Raw genomic sequence first — 18,605 nt, 5'->3', positions numbered from 1 at the left:
TCTCTTGTTTTTTAATTAATTAACTAAGGTTTATTAATGAGACTTTAATTCTTAATGTGTGTTTTATTATCCTTTTGCAACTAAATTGGTTTAAAATATTCATTTAATCTGACATGTATATACCATTAAAGCAACACACAAGTATTTGTTGTTAATATACCTATTAAAGTATCTTTTTTTGCAGCCTAGTTCAACATTGTGATAATGAATATCTTGATAAAGGCTTCAGCAATTAATTGCAACAAAAAAAAAAAAAAAAAGATAGTCATATTCCTTATGCACATATCAAGCCGCTGCTTCAGTTACGATAATTCAGAAATGGCAACACTTTCTCATGATGTAAGATAGCATCTGTATTGCATAACCGGTTGTTGTTGTTGTTGTTTTTTTTGCCTTATGCATGCCACCAAATGCCACAGGACACACAAATCAGATATTAGCAGTTGCGCTGTGTTAGACAGTTAATCACTCAGATAAGTTTCAATTTGGATGCACAAATAATCAGATTTAGGCTGATGGTCTGAATAAGGCTGTTTGTTGATGTTTCTTATTTAACTTGTCTATGAGTGATTTCATAAATTAATAATTACCTAGTTGCTTTTATTATACATAACAATAAATCTTTGGTTTTATTGAAACCAAGCACTGATAATTACCATAATATCCTGAATAACTGCACCTAAATTTTCATCAATGTGAATTGAGTCTTAAAAGTCATAAAGTGGTGATATTAATATAATGTTTTTTTCATCATACATCTAAACACAATTGCAAATGCGTTGTTTTAAGCATTTATATTTGCTTAAATCAGTTTATTAATAGTTCAGAATTGCCTTTATTTTTATTGTCTTTATTATTTTTATTTTATAGTATTTTTATTTATAATGACTGATTAAGCAACCTTTTTTGTTCTTTTGTGTGTCTTATCAGTTTTGTGTTTAGTGCTTTGGTGAACCTTCTGACAACAAAAACAGCAAAAAGACTTGTCTGCATGAAAATGTAGATCATCAGTCCAGCATCCCTAGGGTCTTCATGGTTATTTCACTGAATGGGCTTTTTGTTGTTTCAGATTGACTTAGACTCGAGGCACATGGGCTGGGTGACCAGCGAGCTGCCCGGCGGGGACCATCATGTGATTAAGATTGAGCTTAAGGGTCCTGAGAATACGCTTAGGGTACGGCAGGTCAAAGTGCTTGGCTGGAAGGAGGGGGAGAGCATCAAGATCGCTGGGCAAATATCAGCCAGTGTGGCCCAGCAGAAGAACTGTGAGGCTGAGACGCTGCGTGTCTTCCGACTCATCACATCACAGGTAAACTGTACTGAAAAAGCATCACGGGCAGCTCAATAAGACACAAACTGCCCGATTGCATGATTGATTTTAGTATCAATAGCTAGGTTTCCATCATCCTTTGTTAATGCGCATTTTGATTCGATCTCCGTCAGTGACTCAGTGACAGTTAAAACGAGTACATTCTCTAAATGCTTATGTCACTGTGTTTAATTATTTCTGTGCAAGACGGTATGGTATAGTTAATGCCACACGAACTGTAAAGTGTTTTATATTGGTAGTTCATTTTGAAATAAAAATAGCGAAATGTTCGTTAAGAGTAAAATTTTTCGCTGGAGGAAACAGCTGTGCTGATGAGGTGAACGCCGAGAAAACCGACTGCTCCTCCGTGACATTGGGATACAGGTGATACAAGGTTATCTATATTAAAGAACTGCAAATAAGCAGATATTATAACAATTTATCTATAAACTCCTACCTCGTTCTCTCGCTGTCCATTGTGGTTTGCTGATCAAATGAAAAACAAAAGACAGGGAGGAGCCGAATTCTGCCACCATTTTCATATCAAATTTAAACGGGACTGATAATTTAGTGTACAGTTTATGAGCTAATAGCAAAAGTTTTAGAGGGCCTGAGTAAAAATATAGGGGGGGCTACAGTCCTGCTAAAATAGGTCTATCAAGCCCATATCAACATTACATCATGTGAGTCCATTATGCTTGCCTTGTTTACTGTTGGTTACTAGGTTACCAATACTATAGTCAGCTGCTCTAGGAGCTTAATGGAAACACAACTAATTAACTTTTAATGTTTGTTTTCTTGCAAATTTTGAAAAGACTTACTAAAGTAGAGTGGAAACCTGGCTGATACTGATGATGATGATGATGCACATCAAACTAGGGTTGCATGGTTTAGTGTGGCTCCAAAATGGCTCCAAAATACTGGCGGTGCCACTGTAGTTTGTAAATGGTAATATCGTTATTAATAGTTTATCTGCAATTGATAACAGCACACTTTGTGCAACAATAGACCATTTAATTTAATAGTCTGTGAAGTCCTTTAAGGTTGCAAAACTGTGTAGAATGTGCGCCTTTTATGGTAGCCTATTGCACCTTATCTAATGCTTCAATGCACATCTGAATCAGTTAATTTCTGTTTCTTTAATATGGTTTAGTAGCTACAACAACAGTGACCGTCTCTTTAAAAGAACAACTCACAAAGTGAACTTTTGAATTACTTTGGATTGTTACCTGCGAAGACAGAAAGAAAACAAATCGATGAAAAACCCAAAATTGCAACAGGAAACACTGAAGCAATTTCTGACCACTTCATATAGTCTAATTCTGTTGGAAAATTATAACAAATTTCATTCGGTATAATTTGTATCTTTATTTTAATGTATTTTTTGTTGCTCAGTTATCTACAAAAGAAACAAAAAGAATGATAAATTTTAGGTGAAGTGACGTGCAGATAATACTTTTTGGTCTTAAGGGAATTATGAATTACATTCAAGTAGGCCTGTTATAACATAAAATATAGTATTTCTGACAATTGTCTTTATAATTTGAGTTATGAATTACAGTATCGCAATGCTACTTGGTATCGTGATACTTTAGCTGGTATAGTATTGTAAGATTAACTAATAGTATCACGACAACCCTACATCAAACACTGCAGTATGAAAACACTTTTCCCCGGCATATACTGTAATAGTCATTTCATGTGTTTATGTAGGTATTTGGGAAACTAATATGCGGGGATGCAGAACCAACACCAGAACAAGAAGAGAAGAACCTGCTCTCCTCACCTGAGGGTGAAGACAAGGTCAGTACCTGCATCTGATGTGTTTGGTGGCTGTTTTTAGGACTGATTGCTGTAGCATTATTGAGTGCCGAAGTTTATCAATTGTTATTAATGTTTTTTTGTCAGGCTCCATCTGATGCAGACTTGAAGGAACACATGGTTGGCATTATTTTCAGCAGGAGCAAACTGACCAACCTTCAGAAACAGGTAAGGCCATCGAAATTACTCTAGGGTCTCTCCAAAAAATCCATAGTTATTCATTAAATATAAAAACAATTGAATGGTGTAATTTAAAAGTTTAATCATTTAGCCAGTGTTTGTTCTTTTATTACAATGTGTTAATATAAAATAATAAATCGCATATATTTGGAAAATTGTCATTTTTGGAGATGTCTACTTATTAGGGTTTGCATTAATTGCGTAAGCAAAAAAGAACAGTTGTCTGAAATGAATGTGCACGCTTTAACTCTTTGGGTCCTATCATACACCCAGTGCAATAAGGTGCAGGACATGTATGGCGGAATTTGTTGCTATTTTCAGACCAGCGCAACAGTAATTTTCACGTTCTGCGCCACTTTTTGGACTCATGGGTGTACTGGTCTGAAAAAGAGGTGTGTTAAGGTGCATTGTTAGGGCGATGCTATTTTGAGGAACTAAAGTAGATTGCGCCATTGACCAACTAAAAGCTGCTCTATAGTCCAGCGCATTGCATGTTAATTATGCGCCTTTGCCGGTCCAAACGCTATGAAAAAAAATTAAAGGACAAAATGTTACAAAAATTATTATTTTCTACATAAATATAAAAAACACTACCTCCATGGCTTCTTCACCTCAGCTGGAATTTTTTCAGTTTAAGTGTGACAATTTGTATAATGTTTTATTGTATAATTAGCATATTTATTATATGCATATTTATATTTGTTTTAATAAAAACAAGTTTAGATTTGTCCACCTGTGGGGTTTTGAAGACCTTTGCATATGCCATATGGGGCGTAAGAATTTGGATATAACTCAGTTTTTTGACCACACTTCGTTATCATTGTTCATTTATTCGATTGCTGGAAATTAGAACTGAATTTAGAAATAGTTTTGAATCAAATCTTTGTGCTTAACAAACAAAATATGAAATTATATATGTTTTATATATGTTGGTAAATGGATGTCTTCAGTGCAGTGCGAACAACACCGTTTCCTTACTCCACGAAAGTAAAGGAGTAAAGAGTAAAAGTAAATTAAAGAGGTTGAATGGCGGAGGCTATTTCTTTATCCTCGCGCTGTAGATGGTCTGTTTAACTGTTTTCTCATGAAAGCATTCAGTTTTTCCACTTACAGAGTCTGCCATGTAAACAGCAAATGCACCATGATGCGATGTTATGCTGAAAACACAACCAGAACTCATTAAATGAATAAGCACAACCCTGTTAGACCATTTGCAGAGGCGCAAACCGTATTTTCCATCCTTAAAATAGCAATTTTCCTCTCTCCAGCAACGGAAGTTTGTACGTGGTACGTGCCTTTGCTTAAACTGAAAGCATGCATTGCACTGGGCGACAATCCTAATGCAAGCTTAACATTGAAATGTCTGTCATCATCAGTTGTCAATTTTGGACTTGAAAAGAACGTACTTGGAAGTTAAGCTGTCAATAGTTTTTGTGAAATGGCCCTTATCAGTCTCTTTTTGTGTAATGACTCTTTGTGTGTTGTTGCAAATATAATGCAACACAAATATAACACATAAGATGAAATATGTTTTTGTTAGGTTCAGTATTAAAACTCACTGAAATTCACAAAATATGTAGAAACATTGAACATTGACTTCCGCATAAAATTCAAATGGTCTGTTCTGTTGTATTTTAATTTTGGGCTGATGAAAAGTGTTTGTACAGTATGACGCACATGTAGAGTTTAGTTGATCTGTTACTTTTGATGACAAGCCAATACCTGTTCATAAATCTCTGTAAATTGCCTCTCTTAAAATACCAGCTATTCCACACCTGACTGATTCCACACCTTACTTGCCTCCTCAGGTGTGTGCCCATATCGTCCAGGCCATTCGTATGGAGGCCACAAGAGTGCGGGAAGAATGGGAACATGCCATCTCCAGCAAAGAGAACGCGAACTCTCAGCCCAGCGACGATGACGCTTCTTCTGATGCTTACTGCTTTGAGCTGCTGTCTATGGTGCTGGCCTTGAGTGGATCTAATGTTGGCCGCCAGTATTTAGCCCAGCAGCTTACTCTACTGCAGGACCTCTTCTCCCTTCTCCACACTGCCTCGCCACGTGTCCAGAGACAGGTTTGTGAACGCATCATCATCATGAGCGAGGTGTGGAAAGATCGATCTCAATATTGATGCTGATGTTGGTATTGGAAATACACTAGCCTATACTAGCTGTTTAATTTAGGCGCAATCCCAATTCTATTTTTTACCCCTACCACTTCTCCTTGGCCCTTGAAATAGAGTGTGAAGGGAAAGGACTTCAAAATGTACCCCTAAGAAATGGGACAGCACTAAAACACCTCCACACGTCATCATATGTCAATACAAGCTCTTACTTCATATGAGATCAGACGGTCGCGACTGCTGTAGTTATTCCAGTTGCTTTATTTTTTGGTATTTATCTTTAGGAGGTCACTGAAGGCACCAATATCTCTTCATCATAATGATATTTTGTGGCAATAAGCTTGTAACTGTACTGTGTATTTACACCATGGCCATATTCATCTATGAAAACAAGAAGCAGCTTTAACATTATATCAATCAGACACTGTAAAAAGGTCATTCTCAGCCACTAGACTTTTCTGAGAGGGTATTCGAGTTTCATCGAGTGCCAGTTGTGAAAGTATGTTGTGGAACTGTTATACAGGCGTTATTATTATGGATTATACAGTAGATAGCAAAATTTAGCGGTTTTTATTTTAGCGCTTTTTTTAAAGCATGACCGTAAAACAAACATGAATTTATTAAAACCTATGCTTGTTTGTCATAAAAATAATAATTCCAGTTCTCTTAATAATTCCAAATAATGGTAATTTTTGCAACTCCTGACTCGCATGTTCAGCCATGTTGCTTTTGTAGCCGGTGTGTTCTGGAAAGTTTTAGTATCCCTTGGTTTCAAGTGTGGTCCTGGATAATCTCTGTTTTAAGCCCTACGCCTTCACGCTAAAGGGAATTGGAACACCCCTAACCCTTCACATGAATGCTCAAAACCAGGGCTGAGGGTAAGAGCTAAGATTTGGGATTGGGCCTTATTATAAAGTACGTTGCTCACCTTTCAATAAAGTGTAGACATGTCTTAAAATTATTTCTTTCTTTCACAAATCACAAGATAGGACTATTCATCATCATCATCATCATCATCATCATCATCATCACCAGACTTTTATTTTAGACAGTCCAAAAAACACAAACAATAAAAAGTTACACTTAAATAATTCCACAAAATTACATATTTTTATACAAACTGAGATGCCAATTGTTCTCCAATATACCTTTTGCGTATTTGTTTTAAATGAATTTAATTAAAGACAGAAGCATTGAGAGAGAAATTGTTTTGTTATTATACTTTATTGTCTTAGCAAAAACGTTAGACTGAAGCAAACAAATATCTACATTTTGCATTGGTTTGTTGAACGGGTGCTTTTTTCCAGTTACATAAGAAATAATCAATGGATTGCTGTCTAATAAAGGGTTTTGAATTATGACACTGAGGCAAACAACCACTTGTGATGTGAAGTGCGTTTAAAATGTAAAATGCATGATAAGATGTTGATTATGCTGCTTATTATGTGTTCATTTACTTATAGCGAGTTAAAACTAGCATTGCTCTTTGCAGTGCAATATTTGATTGTATTTTTGTTTGTTAAGACAAGTTTCCTCCTCTGAATATGTCAAAGGCATTCACAGAGAGGGAGTGTGTCTTGTCTGTGCATGTAAATGCCACGGGCATATCTAATAGCTCATAGTAATATGTGTTGGCTATTTGATCGCAAAATTTTTTTTGTATATTTATATTTAGTCTGTTCGACTGTGAGCTTGGTTTTAAATACTGGGGTACCCCAGAGATGTGTATTATCTCCTATTTTTGTATATATACCTATGAACTTTAGATTAATGATGATAATCTCTCTCTCATAAATTATGCTGATGATCTAGCATTGGTTTTCTGTAAGGAAGAAATTAATAGCTTCTAATATTTTAAATATACTAATAGTATTACAGACTGATTTGGCTATAGTTCATTACAGCTCAAGGAGGAGTCAAGCAAGACTAGCAGATTCATAAATGTAAAAACAGTTGAGCAAATTTCAAATTCGAGTCAAATTTTAAATATTTAGATACAATTACTGACAATAACTTGAACTTAGACAGTAATGCAGAGTCTGTCTTTAAGAAAGCAAGATAGTGACTTGGTCTTTGTAGGTTTTAATGTTAGTACACAGACTCTAAACATGGTATATACTGTACAGTAGATCATTAATTGAGATTATTCCCACATATAATATTGTCTTATGATTTGGTATCATGACATTTAAACAGAAGAAGTTTTAGAATGCTCAGTTTTCTAGTGAACATTTTGTGAAACTTTCATGTTTGCAAATTCAGTTAATTAATAGTAATGAAATTTGATAAAAACAAACATTTAAATTAATGATTTTAAAAGTTAAAAGTGTCAGTATCTGTGATTTAGCTTCTCATTAACCTAATTAGTAGACTTGAGTTTTTACAGTCAGAATCTGAGATGGAACTCTGTTTGGTTTTGCAGGTGACGTCACTGCTTAGGCGTGTTCTTCCTGAGGTCACTCCCATGCGCTTGGCCAGTGTAATAGGTGTAAAGGCGCTGCCACCGGCTGACATCAGTGACATCATTCACTCCACTGAGAAAGGAGACTGGACCAAGCTCGGTATTTTAGATATGTTCCTGGGCTGCATCGCCAAGGCCCTCACTGTGCAGCTCAAGGCCAAGGGCACCACTATTGTTGGCACAGCTGGCATGGCTGCAGGCAAAGGGGTCACTACAGTCACCTTGCCCATGATCTTCAACTCAAGGTCAGCATGCTTGCTACATGGCATCCCATATTTAATTTCAGATTTATTTGAAGTGCTTGAAATAGAAATAATACCATCTGAAAACTGGGATAATAATAGTTTTGTATCATATTTTTCTAAATTAATTATTTTGAAATGCAAATTAAGATATTTTTAAGAAATCAAAGATATTTGTGAGAGCCTGTTACACCAAAACTTTGACTCAAAAACTCCATAACACAGATATGTGCCAAAAAAATTTCGGGAGAAAAAACTTGAGGGAAAAAAATCGAGGGAAACTCCATTTATTTTAATAATTTGTTTCAAAAAGTGAAACTTGTGTGCTATATTAGTTCACTACACACAAAGTGAAATATTTCAAGCCTTCATTTGATTCAGTTTTAATGATTATTGATTATTGAAAAAAAATCAAATCCAGTATTTCACAAAATTAGAATATTTCGTGTGACCAATAAATGATCTTAAACACATGTTGGCCTTCTGAAAAGTGTGTTAATGTACTGTTTTATGTCCTCAGTACTTTGTTGGGCCTTCTTTAGCACTAATTACAGCATCAAGGCGGTGTGGCATGGAGGCGATCAGCCTTTGACACAGTTGAGGTGTTATGGTAGCCCAAGTTGCTTTGATATCTTTGATATGGCCTTCAGCTCATCATTTCGGGGCCTCTATTCCCTCATCTTCCTCTTGACAATAGCCAATAGATTTTCAATAGGGTCAGGGTCAGGATCAGGTGAGTTTCCTGGCCAATTAAGAACAGGGATACCATAGTCCTTAAACCAGGTACTGGTAACAAGATGTCTGCATGTTGTAGTTCTTGATGCTGACACCAGCTTCGAGGTTTTTTCCATCTTTAATCCATAGCCTAGTGAATTAATATAACACACAAGTTTCACTTTTTGAAGCAAATATTTGAAATAAATGAACTTTCCCTCGATATTCAATTTTTTTGACACATACCTATCACATCATTATTTGGAGGAAGAGCCAACAAAATGTTAGGTGGTATTTGCTGCAATGGTTCGAGCTGTATTATTGCCGAAAGACAAAAGAAACATTAGTAGCATGGTGTAAACAGTACATTTCGTGTCAACCACCTTCTGCAATCTTATACTAATGGCAGAAATGTGAGCTGTTAGTACAGCTAAATATGTGGGTGTGCGTTGCTATTTCGTGCCTATGTTGTGTTGCAATATTTGCAACAATACCTTTTTTTGGTCAAAATTTTTGATTGATTTTACATTTATGCTGAAAATCGTTAGAATATTAAGTAAAGATTGTTCCATGAAGATATTCTGCACATTTCCTACCATAAATATATAAAAACTTATCAAAGCATTGCTAAGAATGTAATTTGGGCAACTTTAAAGGGCCATGAAACCCCTTTTTTTGGTTCAAGTCTACCTCAGAATTTTTTCAAAAAATGCTCCGAGATGAGCGTGGAGTGCTGCGAGCAGAGGGTGGAGTGGGCGTGGTCAGCAGAGCAGGGGGAAAAGAGGAGAGTGAGCAACTGTTGTCAGTTTGCTCACAAAATGAGACACAAACCATGAGACCCATGATTTTATAGTTTACAAAGTTAAAATGCAAAGAAAACAGTAAGTAATTTAATACCCTGCTACATTTGTTATTTGAAATATTTATATATATATTTTTATATTTTATATATAAGATTTTATATACCCCTAACCACAATTTGTTATATCATTATAAAGATAATCCTGTTTATATAAACACTATAAATGAGGAGAACTTCTCTTCAATCGCCGGGTCTGAATGCAGACACAGTGGATAGCAGTGCAGCAGGTTTCTTACCCTGTGTATTCCAACCATTAACCCTGCTGGTAATTTGGAGAGTTTTAAAAAAGGCGAACAGCACAGCACGGATATAGGCGATGTGTATAATGGTAACAAACTCAACTGATAAAATAAAGTCCGATATTCTCCAATTCTTGTACAGCTCTCCTGACAAAAATGCTTGCTGCAAACCAACAGCTTTGCTGTATCAGCCTTGACAGAATCACGGAGAAAAACATGCAACAAACCCAGTGAATCATGGAAAGAAACACATCCGACTCTTCATGAACGACTAAACACTGCGTGCACGGACGCGGTCTCACCCAATCATAGGGTCTCACAGCTTAGCAGGTCTGCCTTGCCTTAGGAAAGCATGTGCTCTCATAAATAATTAAGAAGCAGGGTCTTCTCATAGGATAAGAAAACTCTGCTATGAATAATAATGAGAAACTAGCACATCATTACTCCACTAGCAGATTCGCCCTACATCACTGATTTTGATCCCGCTCGAAAAATAATTTCAAACCCAGAAGATAAAATTAGCTGACAAAGCTCCCCACAATTAAAGATGACGGGTGCTAATGTTGTCTTAACTGATGCTCAACACACACAAATCTGTTAAAATGTCCAAAAAAAGTACTCCAGGGTGTCTTGAACTTTGAAATATTCATTTTTTTAAACACCCAGATTCCAAATTTTCAAATAGTTCAAATATTCAAATATTGTCCTATCCCAACAAACAAATCAATGGAAATAATAGTTTTGTCTTCAGCTATACTGTATGTAATAACTTTCTTTTGTCTGTGTTCATGCAGTTATATACGGCGTGGAGAAAGTCACTGGTGGATGAAGGGCTCTACTCCACCTCAGATTGCTGAGATTATCATCAAACTAGTCAAAGACATGGCTGCTGTGAGTAATAATGACCCATCACATTGTGAACTCCATTTATGTCTTATAATATGATGTTTCACTGCTTAAAGGGATAGTTCACCCAGAACTGAAAATTAATTCAACATTTACTCACGCGTTGAACACAAAATAAGTTATTTTGAAAAATGTTGGAAACCTGTAAGCATTGGCTACCATAGTATTTGTTTTTCCTACCATTGAAGTCTATGGTTTATAAATTTTTTTTCAAAATAAGGGACACCTCTCAGAGGCCTGGTCCAGGGTGACTAAGAATGCCATTGCAGAGACCATCATTGCGCTCACAAAGATGGAAGAGGAACATCGCTCTCCAGTTCGCTGCATTGCCACTACACGGGTACGACTGCACCACACTGCACACTTCATCTGTCATTACTGAATATTTCCCAAGTAGGTCCGGATTACTCAGAATCTTTCAGGTGGAGAGATCAGAGGTGTTAAGGCAGATAGAGTTTATTAGTGTTTATGATCTTATACCCACAGCCTTACAGCAACTTGTAAACCAACATTGCTAAAAACATATCACTTGATTTCTTTTATTATGCAGTCATGGAAACATGCAAATACAGTGATCCCTTGCTATAACACGGTTCACCTTTCGTGGCCTCGCAGTTTCGCAGATTTTTTTTAGTGCAGTTTGACATGTGTTTTTTTGGGGGTTTTTTTTACAGTGCATTGTTTTCTGTGTCCTGATTGGCTGAACCATTTTCAATCAATCTCCTCCGTGCCTTGTCACCTTTACAGTACAGAATGCGTTCAGCTTGCCAAATTTACATAAATCTTCGATCGCCAGCAGTGTGACTCTGAAATGCTGTACTACATTTTTGCAAGTTTTCTCCCCACACAACCCCATAATGTCAACAAAACATTATGCACTATCAAAGGCACCCACGGTAGCACCCAAAAGGCAGAGGAAGATGCTAACCATTGCACAAAAAGTTGGACTTCAGGACATGCTAAAGAAAATTAGAAGTTACGCGAGTGTTAAAACAAGAGAGAAAAGTGTGAAAATTTTCATGTCCATCTTAGAAAATGGTGTAGTGAGCGGTTTTACAGTCTTAAAACATCTACAGTATAATAATTGTATTAAATAAAGCTGACTAAATTGCTGATTTCACCTATTGCGGGCTATTTTTAGAACGTAACTCCTGCGGTTAACAAGGGACCCACTGTATTACCTTTTAAAACAACCAAAAAAAATCATTAGCTGTATTTCAGTTTGCCTACTTGTACTGTGCCCTAATATAACTTTCCAAAGAAGTAAAGAAGAAAAACATACTTTTAGTTTTGCAGCAGAAAAGTTTTTGGGACAAACTACTTCATTTAACAGACTGTTCTGTTGCTTATCTGTGTGTCCTGACAGCTTTAAAGGCCATTCACATATCATGTTTAAAACTCTATGGAAAATGCTTGCTGTAGCTCTGATACAAGTTTCTAATTTAATTAGTCTACTGTTATTACTGAAATATATTCGAAGAGTTAAGTTAGCTGGCTGGTTCTTATCACATGACAAGTGGTGCACATGACATGTCACTACACTACAGTGTAGATGCACCTGGAAAAAGCGAGCGCATGTGTGTCACTTTCTATTTGTGTGCGACTCCATTTGAAATAACAAACCTGAGCACACAAATGACGTGATATGTGAACATCCACTCTTGCATCCTCGACATTTGTAGCTAAATGCCATTCACTGCTTTTTCAATCAGAGAAAACGCCTCGTGTTTGCATAATTGTGCAATGACCAAAAGGATCTTTATAAACTTCACAATGCTGTTGCAGATGAAATCTAATGCATGACATATTTTTCATCAGGTTCTTTATTAATTATTAATGATTGAAGTACTTTTATCTCTCCACTTAACCATTGGTCTCAAACATTCATCATATTTGTAGTTTTTTAACACATTAGTGTAGTTTTTAGTAGGGGTGGGCGATATGACCTAAAATTAATATCACGATATTTTTCATCTTTTGAACGGTGACGGTATAATATCATGGTATTACTTTAAATAGCAAAATAATATACATTTCAAGGAGGAACGGACAAAAAAAAGTCTCACTTCTATCACTCTTTTAAGTTTTGGTTTCTGTTTGTGTCATTTTAAATGCTCAGTCCCGTTATGAGCTGATCTTCATTTTTCTCTGTTTGTGAAATAAAGCGGCACCAATTTATGAGCAGACAGAGCAGGATTCTCGCGATGACCACCGGCGCAATACTGCTTTTTGTTATGAGCCGTAGTTTCAGTGTAAACTTAGTAAAGACGAGTTTCTTTGGCGATGATGTGTACAGTATTAGATTTTACATTTAGCGGACATTTGCGCTGAACATGCAGTGAAAGCAACGCAACAAGATTCGGGCACCTTCTCCGAAAACCCTCGATTGATCTCAGCTGGTGGATCAACATTTACCTCATGTCATGATTGCTGTCATCTGCGCCATTATTATTATTATAACTTTAATTGAGGTTTGCAAACCTGTGTACTTTTCATTCTTCAGCCGTTTGCATTTCCTGCGGTAAAAAAAGCTCCCTGTCATCTGACGGCGGGAAGCGTTGAGTGATTGACAGCTATTATGAACCAATACAGCGGCAGCGTAGAGCGATTCAGCAAGCCCTGTAGTATAAGGACAGGTATTCAGACCACAACTGAACGTTTGAAGAAAATTTAATGCCTTATTATTTAGAATTAGCTATTATTGATGTAAATGCAGCTGTTCAAGGCACATAATTGATTTATTAAGGTATTGACGGTATTAGAAAATCCATGTCGTGGCGCAATGTCACATCGGTGATGACTATGACACCAGTGTACCGCCCACCCCTAGTTTTTAGTGTAGTTGATACTTTTTATGTAGGTTTTGCCTATATTTGTAGTTGTAATCAAATTTGCATTTTCAAATTATACCTCAAATAAAAGTACTTAAATAGTAATACTTCAGAATACTCATTTAAATGTATTATGCTTTAGGACAGGGGTCACCAATCTCGTTCCTGGAGGTCCGGTGCCCTGCAGGGTTTAGCTCCAACTTGCCTCAACACACCTGCCTGGGTAGTTCATGTATACCTAGTAAGACCTTGATTAGCTTGTTCAGGTGTGTTAGGGTTTGAGCTAAAATCTGCAGGACACCGGACCTCCAGGAACAAGTTTGGTGATCCCTGCTTCAGGACATGCAAATATTAAAAATGAAATTCACAAAATGTGTAGAAACTTTGTGTGGAGGTCCTTCTAATAATGTTCTGAATGTTCTACCTCTCTTCAGCTGTGGCTTGCATTGGCCTCTCTGTGTGTTCTGGATCAAGACCACGTGGACCGACTGTCTTCAGGTCGCTGGATGGGCAAAGACGGGCAGCAGAAGCAGATGGTATGGCATTGATTCTAATAGAGCTTGGGGCACAGTCAGTGTAATAGCACATTACAGTTCTTCTTACTGTAATGGGTACTTTACCTCTTTACCCTGACTTTTATTTCCAGCCTATGTGTGATAACCATGACGACGGCGAGACGGCAGCCATCATTCTGTGTAATGCATGTGGAAATCTGTGCACTGACTGTGACCGTTTCCTCCATCTCCACCGACGCACACGTACCCATCAGAGACAGGTGAACCTGACTGCTCAAACCCATCTAAACTGTGTCATATGTGTCTATTATTGTTCATATTTAAGGTTTGAAATTGAGAATTATGACATTTTGTTGGTAATAATGCACATTACTGATGTTTTAAATACATGATGCGAAAAAATATGCAAATATCTATTTATTGCGTATTAAAAAATTATTTCAAGATAAAACTGTTGATTTAGTTATTGTGGGATCTGAAATGGGATCATGAAATGTCTTGTTATGGCTTATGTGCAGGTTTTTAAAGAGGAAGAGGAGGCCATTAAAGTGGACCTACATGAAGGCTGCGGTAGAACTAAACTCTTTTGGCTCATGGCATTGGCAGATTCCAAGACCATGAAGGCCATGGTGGAATTCCGTGAACACACAGGTGAATTTCTCTCCTGCTAATAATGTTACAATAAAATCAAAGTTTGCCTGTAAAAAACACTTCAATATTATTGTCATCCTCTGAAAATTATCGGCCAAAAATAAGATCAGCCAAAAGGGAAAAACAGCTGAAAATATGAGCTGGAAAAAGGTGTACTGCTCAGCGAGTTTCAGCGATGGAAGAATAGCAGTAGAGCTCACTGTTGACTAAATGGCGCTTGTGTTGCGTCCAAAGTTCAAAATAGCTCCGTATTGTGCTTCATGCTCACCAAAAAGCAAAGTCTATTCATATACTGCACTGACAGAAAATGTAAATGTAGTATTGACATAACAATTGGAACCTTAGTGACTCTAGACTTCTGGTCTTATTCACTTTCATTGATTTTTATTTATTTATTTTTTTTTTTAACTGAGAAAAAAATTGTTATGCTGCTTGTTGTTGCAAACTTGTATTTATATATATTTATATATATATATATATATATATATATATATATATATATATATATATATATATATATATATATATATATATTGTTTTTATTTATTGTCATAAACACAATTGTTTATAAAGCGATTAACTTATTTATTACCATTTATTATTACTAGTCATATCCCCAAATAAGGCAAATAAATCAGAAGTTCTAAAACAATCGCAGAAAATAGCTTACAGAATAAGGTCAATAGTGGTTCCCACTTCTTGCTAGTATTGGATACAGACCAAGTGTAACCGAGGTACCGAGTCAGCATAAGAATTTTGGTGACACTGGTGCTGCGACAAGAATGTAAGTAGCATCAAGGGGTACATCAAAGGCACAAATACGTGCATGTTGTGTCACACCATCTTTAAACATTTAATTCTAAACAACTTGGGGAGATATGGACACCTTCGGCGATGTTAGGCGTTTGTTCTTAGCGATGTATAGAAGGCAGCGCATCTGGTGAGTGACTCCGTTCACGCATGATCGCATTCATCAACTAAGTATTCTAAAGTACGGCCATAATTTACAAGCAAGGATTCTGACACACCAACGTGAAGCAGATACTTTACAAAAGTTGCGTTTAAGGGGGAAACACGTCAAAATTAATGAAACATTTCAGGGCGCATGGAATTGTCTTAAAGGCAGAGGAATGCACTGTCTTTGACAGGTTGCGACCTCTTCTGGCATTTTCACTGAGTACGTTTACATGGACACCAATACTTTTTTTTTTATATGATTAAGACAATAATCTGATTAAGTGTCTACCATGTAAACAGCGACTTTTGATTACCTTAAAGGACCACACACATCACAAAATGCGGAGGTTTTTTCTTTTCATTCAGCGTGTGGTATCAAATTCCGATAAAACAACGCTCTTCCCGCAGCCCTTTCTTAATACTTGCATCAAATACCTCAGTTTGTCACAGGGACATGAATGAAATGTTCCTGAATGAAAGTGAAAGTGTCGAACTGCAGTTAAAGTCGAAAAATTTAAAATTAAACACCCCAAATTACATGGATAGCATGGTGATGCAATGACTTTAATGGATCTATGTACTTTAACATATAAATGGGATCATGAGAAGAACATTTAAAAAGCAACTCATGTAATCACCTTAATCATATTATTGATTAACTTATTCAGATTAAGGCAAATCATTAGATTACTGTCCATGTAAACATATTCACAATCCCCAACCCAAGAAAAAAGTGTTCCCTGAATTTGATGACAACCTTTCCACAGGTTAGTAGTAAACTAATGTAATGTTAATTGCATAATGCAAATCTTGCATTCATGCTAACAAACAAATAGTCAAAAGTAATATATTAATGCAACTCAAATATGTAAAATCTGAATTAATGTATACTTCAAACTTTAATTATATTGTTCAATTAAAATGATAATAAATTTATATATATATATATATATATATATATATATATATATATATATATATATATATATATATATATATATATATATATATATATATATATATATATATATATATATATATATATATATACATTTTTTTTTTTTCTTGACAAATAAAAAGTTTTTCTAAAGTCAAAAGTGTCAGTTAAGGCTCAGTTTGTCACCGGTACCTTTTTTAAAAGTATCGATTTAGCACTGGTATTGAAATAACCACAAACAATACCCAGCCCTACTTCTTGTAGTAGCGATATTGTACTGCTATGGTAACACTAGTAAAATAAAGTGTCAACTACATTTACCATTGAGGAATTTGGCAACTACAGGTCACTGCAGTGTCTAGACAGGCACTAAATTTGTCACTAAATAAGCTTAGAAGACGAAGTTGCGAAATGTTTTTTAAATGTTTAATAACATAAAAATAGAGCAATTCACAACAGAGGCCCTTTGTTCTCACAATATAAACAATTTCTTGGGTATTTTTGTCCTGAGTCTTGCATAATTTGTGCTTCTGACTGCAAACCGCTAGGTCACATATATGATGCATCTTATTTACAGAATTCTTTTTTGTTATAAGAGGCTATATATTGTACTGATAGTTCTAACTATTTGGGCACTATTGTACTGTCCTTCAGGTAAACCAGCCTCCAGTAGTTCAGACGCCTGCCGCTTCTGTGGCACTAGGCACGGCACAGAACTTTCTGCAGTAGGAAGCGTATGTTCAGACCAAGACTGTCAGGTATGCACTCAAGATGGATTCTTTTTGTTTTGCTTTGAACTGGAAATTAGTGATATCATAGACACAATGGTGTACTTTTTGTCTTGTTTGCAGGAGTACGCAAAACTGGCCTGCAGTAAGACTCATCCATGTGGTCACCCATGCGGAGGGGTCAAAAATGAAGATCTGTGTCTTCCCTGTTTGCATGGTTGTGACAAAACCGCAGCCTGTTTGAAACAGGACGCTGATGATATGTGCATGATTTGCTTCACTGAGGCTCTGTCTGCTGCCCCAGCGATCCAGGTACAAATGATTAATGTGATAGCATATAGAGCAAATAAAAATTATTTTTAATATCATCAAATATTAACATCAAATATCATTTATTTTAGTAAATGACAACTAAACTTTTATTAGTAAAATTAAAAAGTATAATAATAATAATAAATTAGAAATCTAAACCCTTATTCAACGAAAACGTGAACTAAAATAAAATTAAATGAATTTACAATAAATGAAAATCTAAAACTAAATAAAACCAATACTAGTCACTGAAAAACTAACTGAAATAAAATGATAGCAAAAATAATTCATTTGCAGAATTCATGGTGGAAAATCTGACCAGCTGCTTTTTAGAGAAGTAAATGGCACATACTGTATTTTCTAAAAAAAAAAAAAAAAAAACATAAAACGTGCTCTATTATTTCTTCATCTGCCAAATAATGTAAACAAGGTATGTTTAACTATAAATGATGCTCTTAAATATTAAAATTTTTTCATGATTTGTACGTTTATTCATTGCAACATTTGTATTACTTTGGGTCCAATGTTTGTATATATATTTACATTATTTATTTTATGTATACAGTTATGCATTATATATACACAATTACATTTTTATTACTAAGAAGTTTCCAGAAGAGGTGACATTAAACTTTACTTTGGTCAACACTAAATGTTTATACTAGAATCACTAAAATTTTAAGTCAGGCGTGTCCAGACTCGGTCCTGGTGGGCTGGTGTACTGCAGAGTTTAGCTCCAACTTGCCTGCTAGGAAGTTTCTAGTATATCTAGAAAGAGCTTGATTAGCTGGTTCAGGTGTGTTTGATTAGGGTTGGA

General features: G+C 35.8%; 1 protein-coding gene across 17 annotated transcripts in view; it reads left to right on the top strand.

Moving 5' to 3' along the window:
• Window positions 1-18,605, top strand: part of mycbp2 (MYC binding protein 2) — a 239,118-nt gene that overhangs the window by 208,523 nt on the left and 11,990 nt on the right. For all 17 annotated transcript variants that reach the window (XM_056464968.1, XM_056464976.1, XM_056464962.1 and 14 more), the window contains 12 exons: window positions 1,070-1,309; window positions 3,023-3,112; window positions 3,218-3,298; window positions 5,119-5,385; window positions 7,856-8,139; window positions 10,746-10,842; window positions 11,078-11,197; window positions 14,123-14,224; window positions 14,335-14,463; window positions 14,722-14,854; window positions 17,403-17,506; window positions 17,600-17,788. In XM_056464968.1, the coding sequence (XP_056320943.1) occupies window positions 1,070-1,309; window positions 3,023-3,112; window positions 3,218-3,298; window positions 5,119-5,385; window positions 7,856-8,139; window positions 10,746-10,842; window positions 11,078-11,197; window positions 14,123-14,224; window positions 14,335-14,463; window positions 14,722-14,854; window positions 17,403-17,506; window positions 17,600-17,788 (1,836 nt within the window). The remainder of the gene's footprint in view (window positions 1-1,069; window positions 1,310-3,022; window positions 3,113-3,217; window positions 3,299-5,118; window positions 5,386-7,855; window positions 8,140-10,745; window positions 10,843-11,077; window positions 11,198-14,122; window positions 14,225-14,334; window positions 14,464-14,721; window positions 14,855-17,402; window positions 17,507-17,599; window positions 17,789-18,605) is intronic.

Source organism: Danio aesculapii, chromosome 9 (genome assembly GCF_903798145.1).
Source record: "Danio aesculapii chromosome 9, fDanAes4.1, whole genome shotgun sequence".
Taxonomy (NCBI): domain Eukaryota; kingdom Metazoa; phylum Chordata; class Actinopteri; order Cypriniformes; family Danionidae; genus Danio; species Danio aesculapii.
This window is presented reverse-complemented; position numbering and strand designations above follow the sequence as displayed.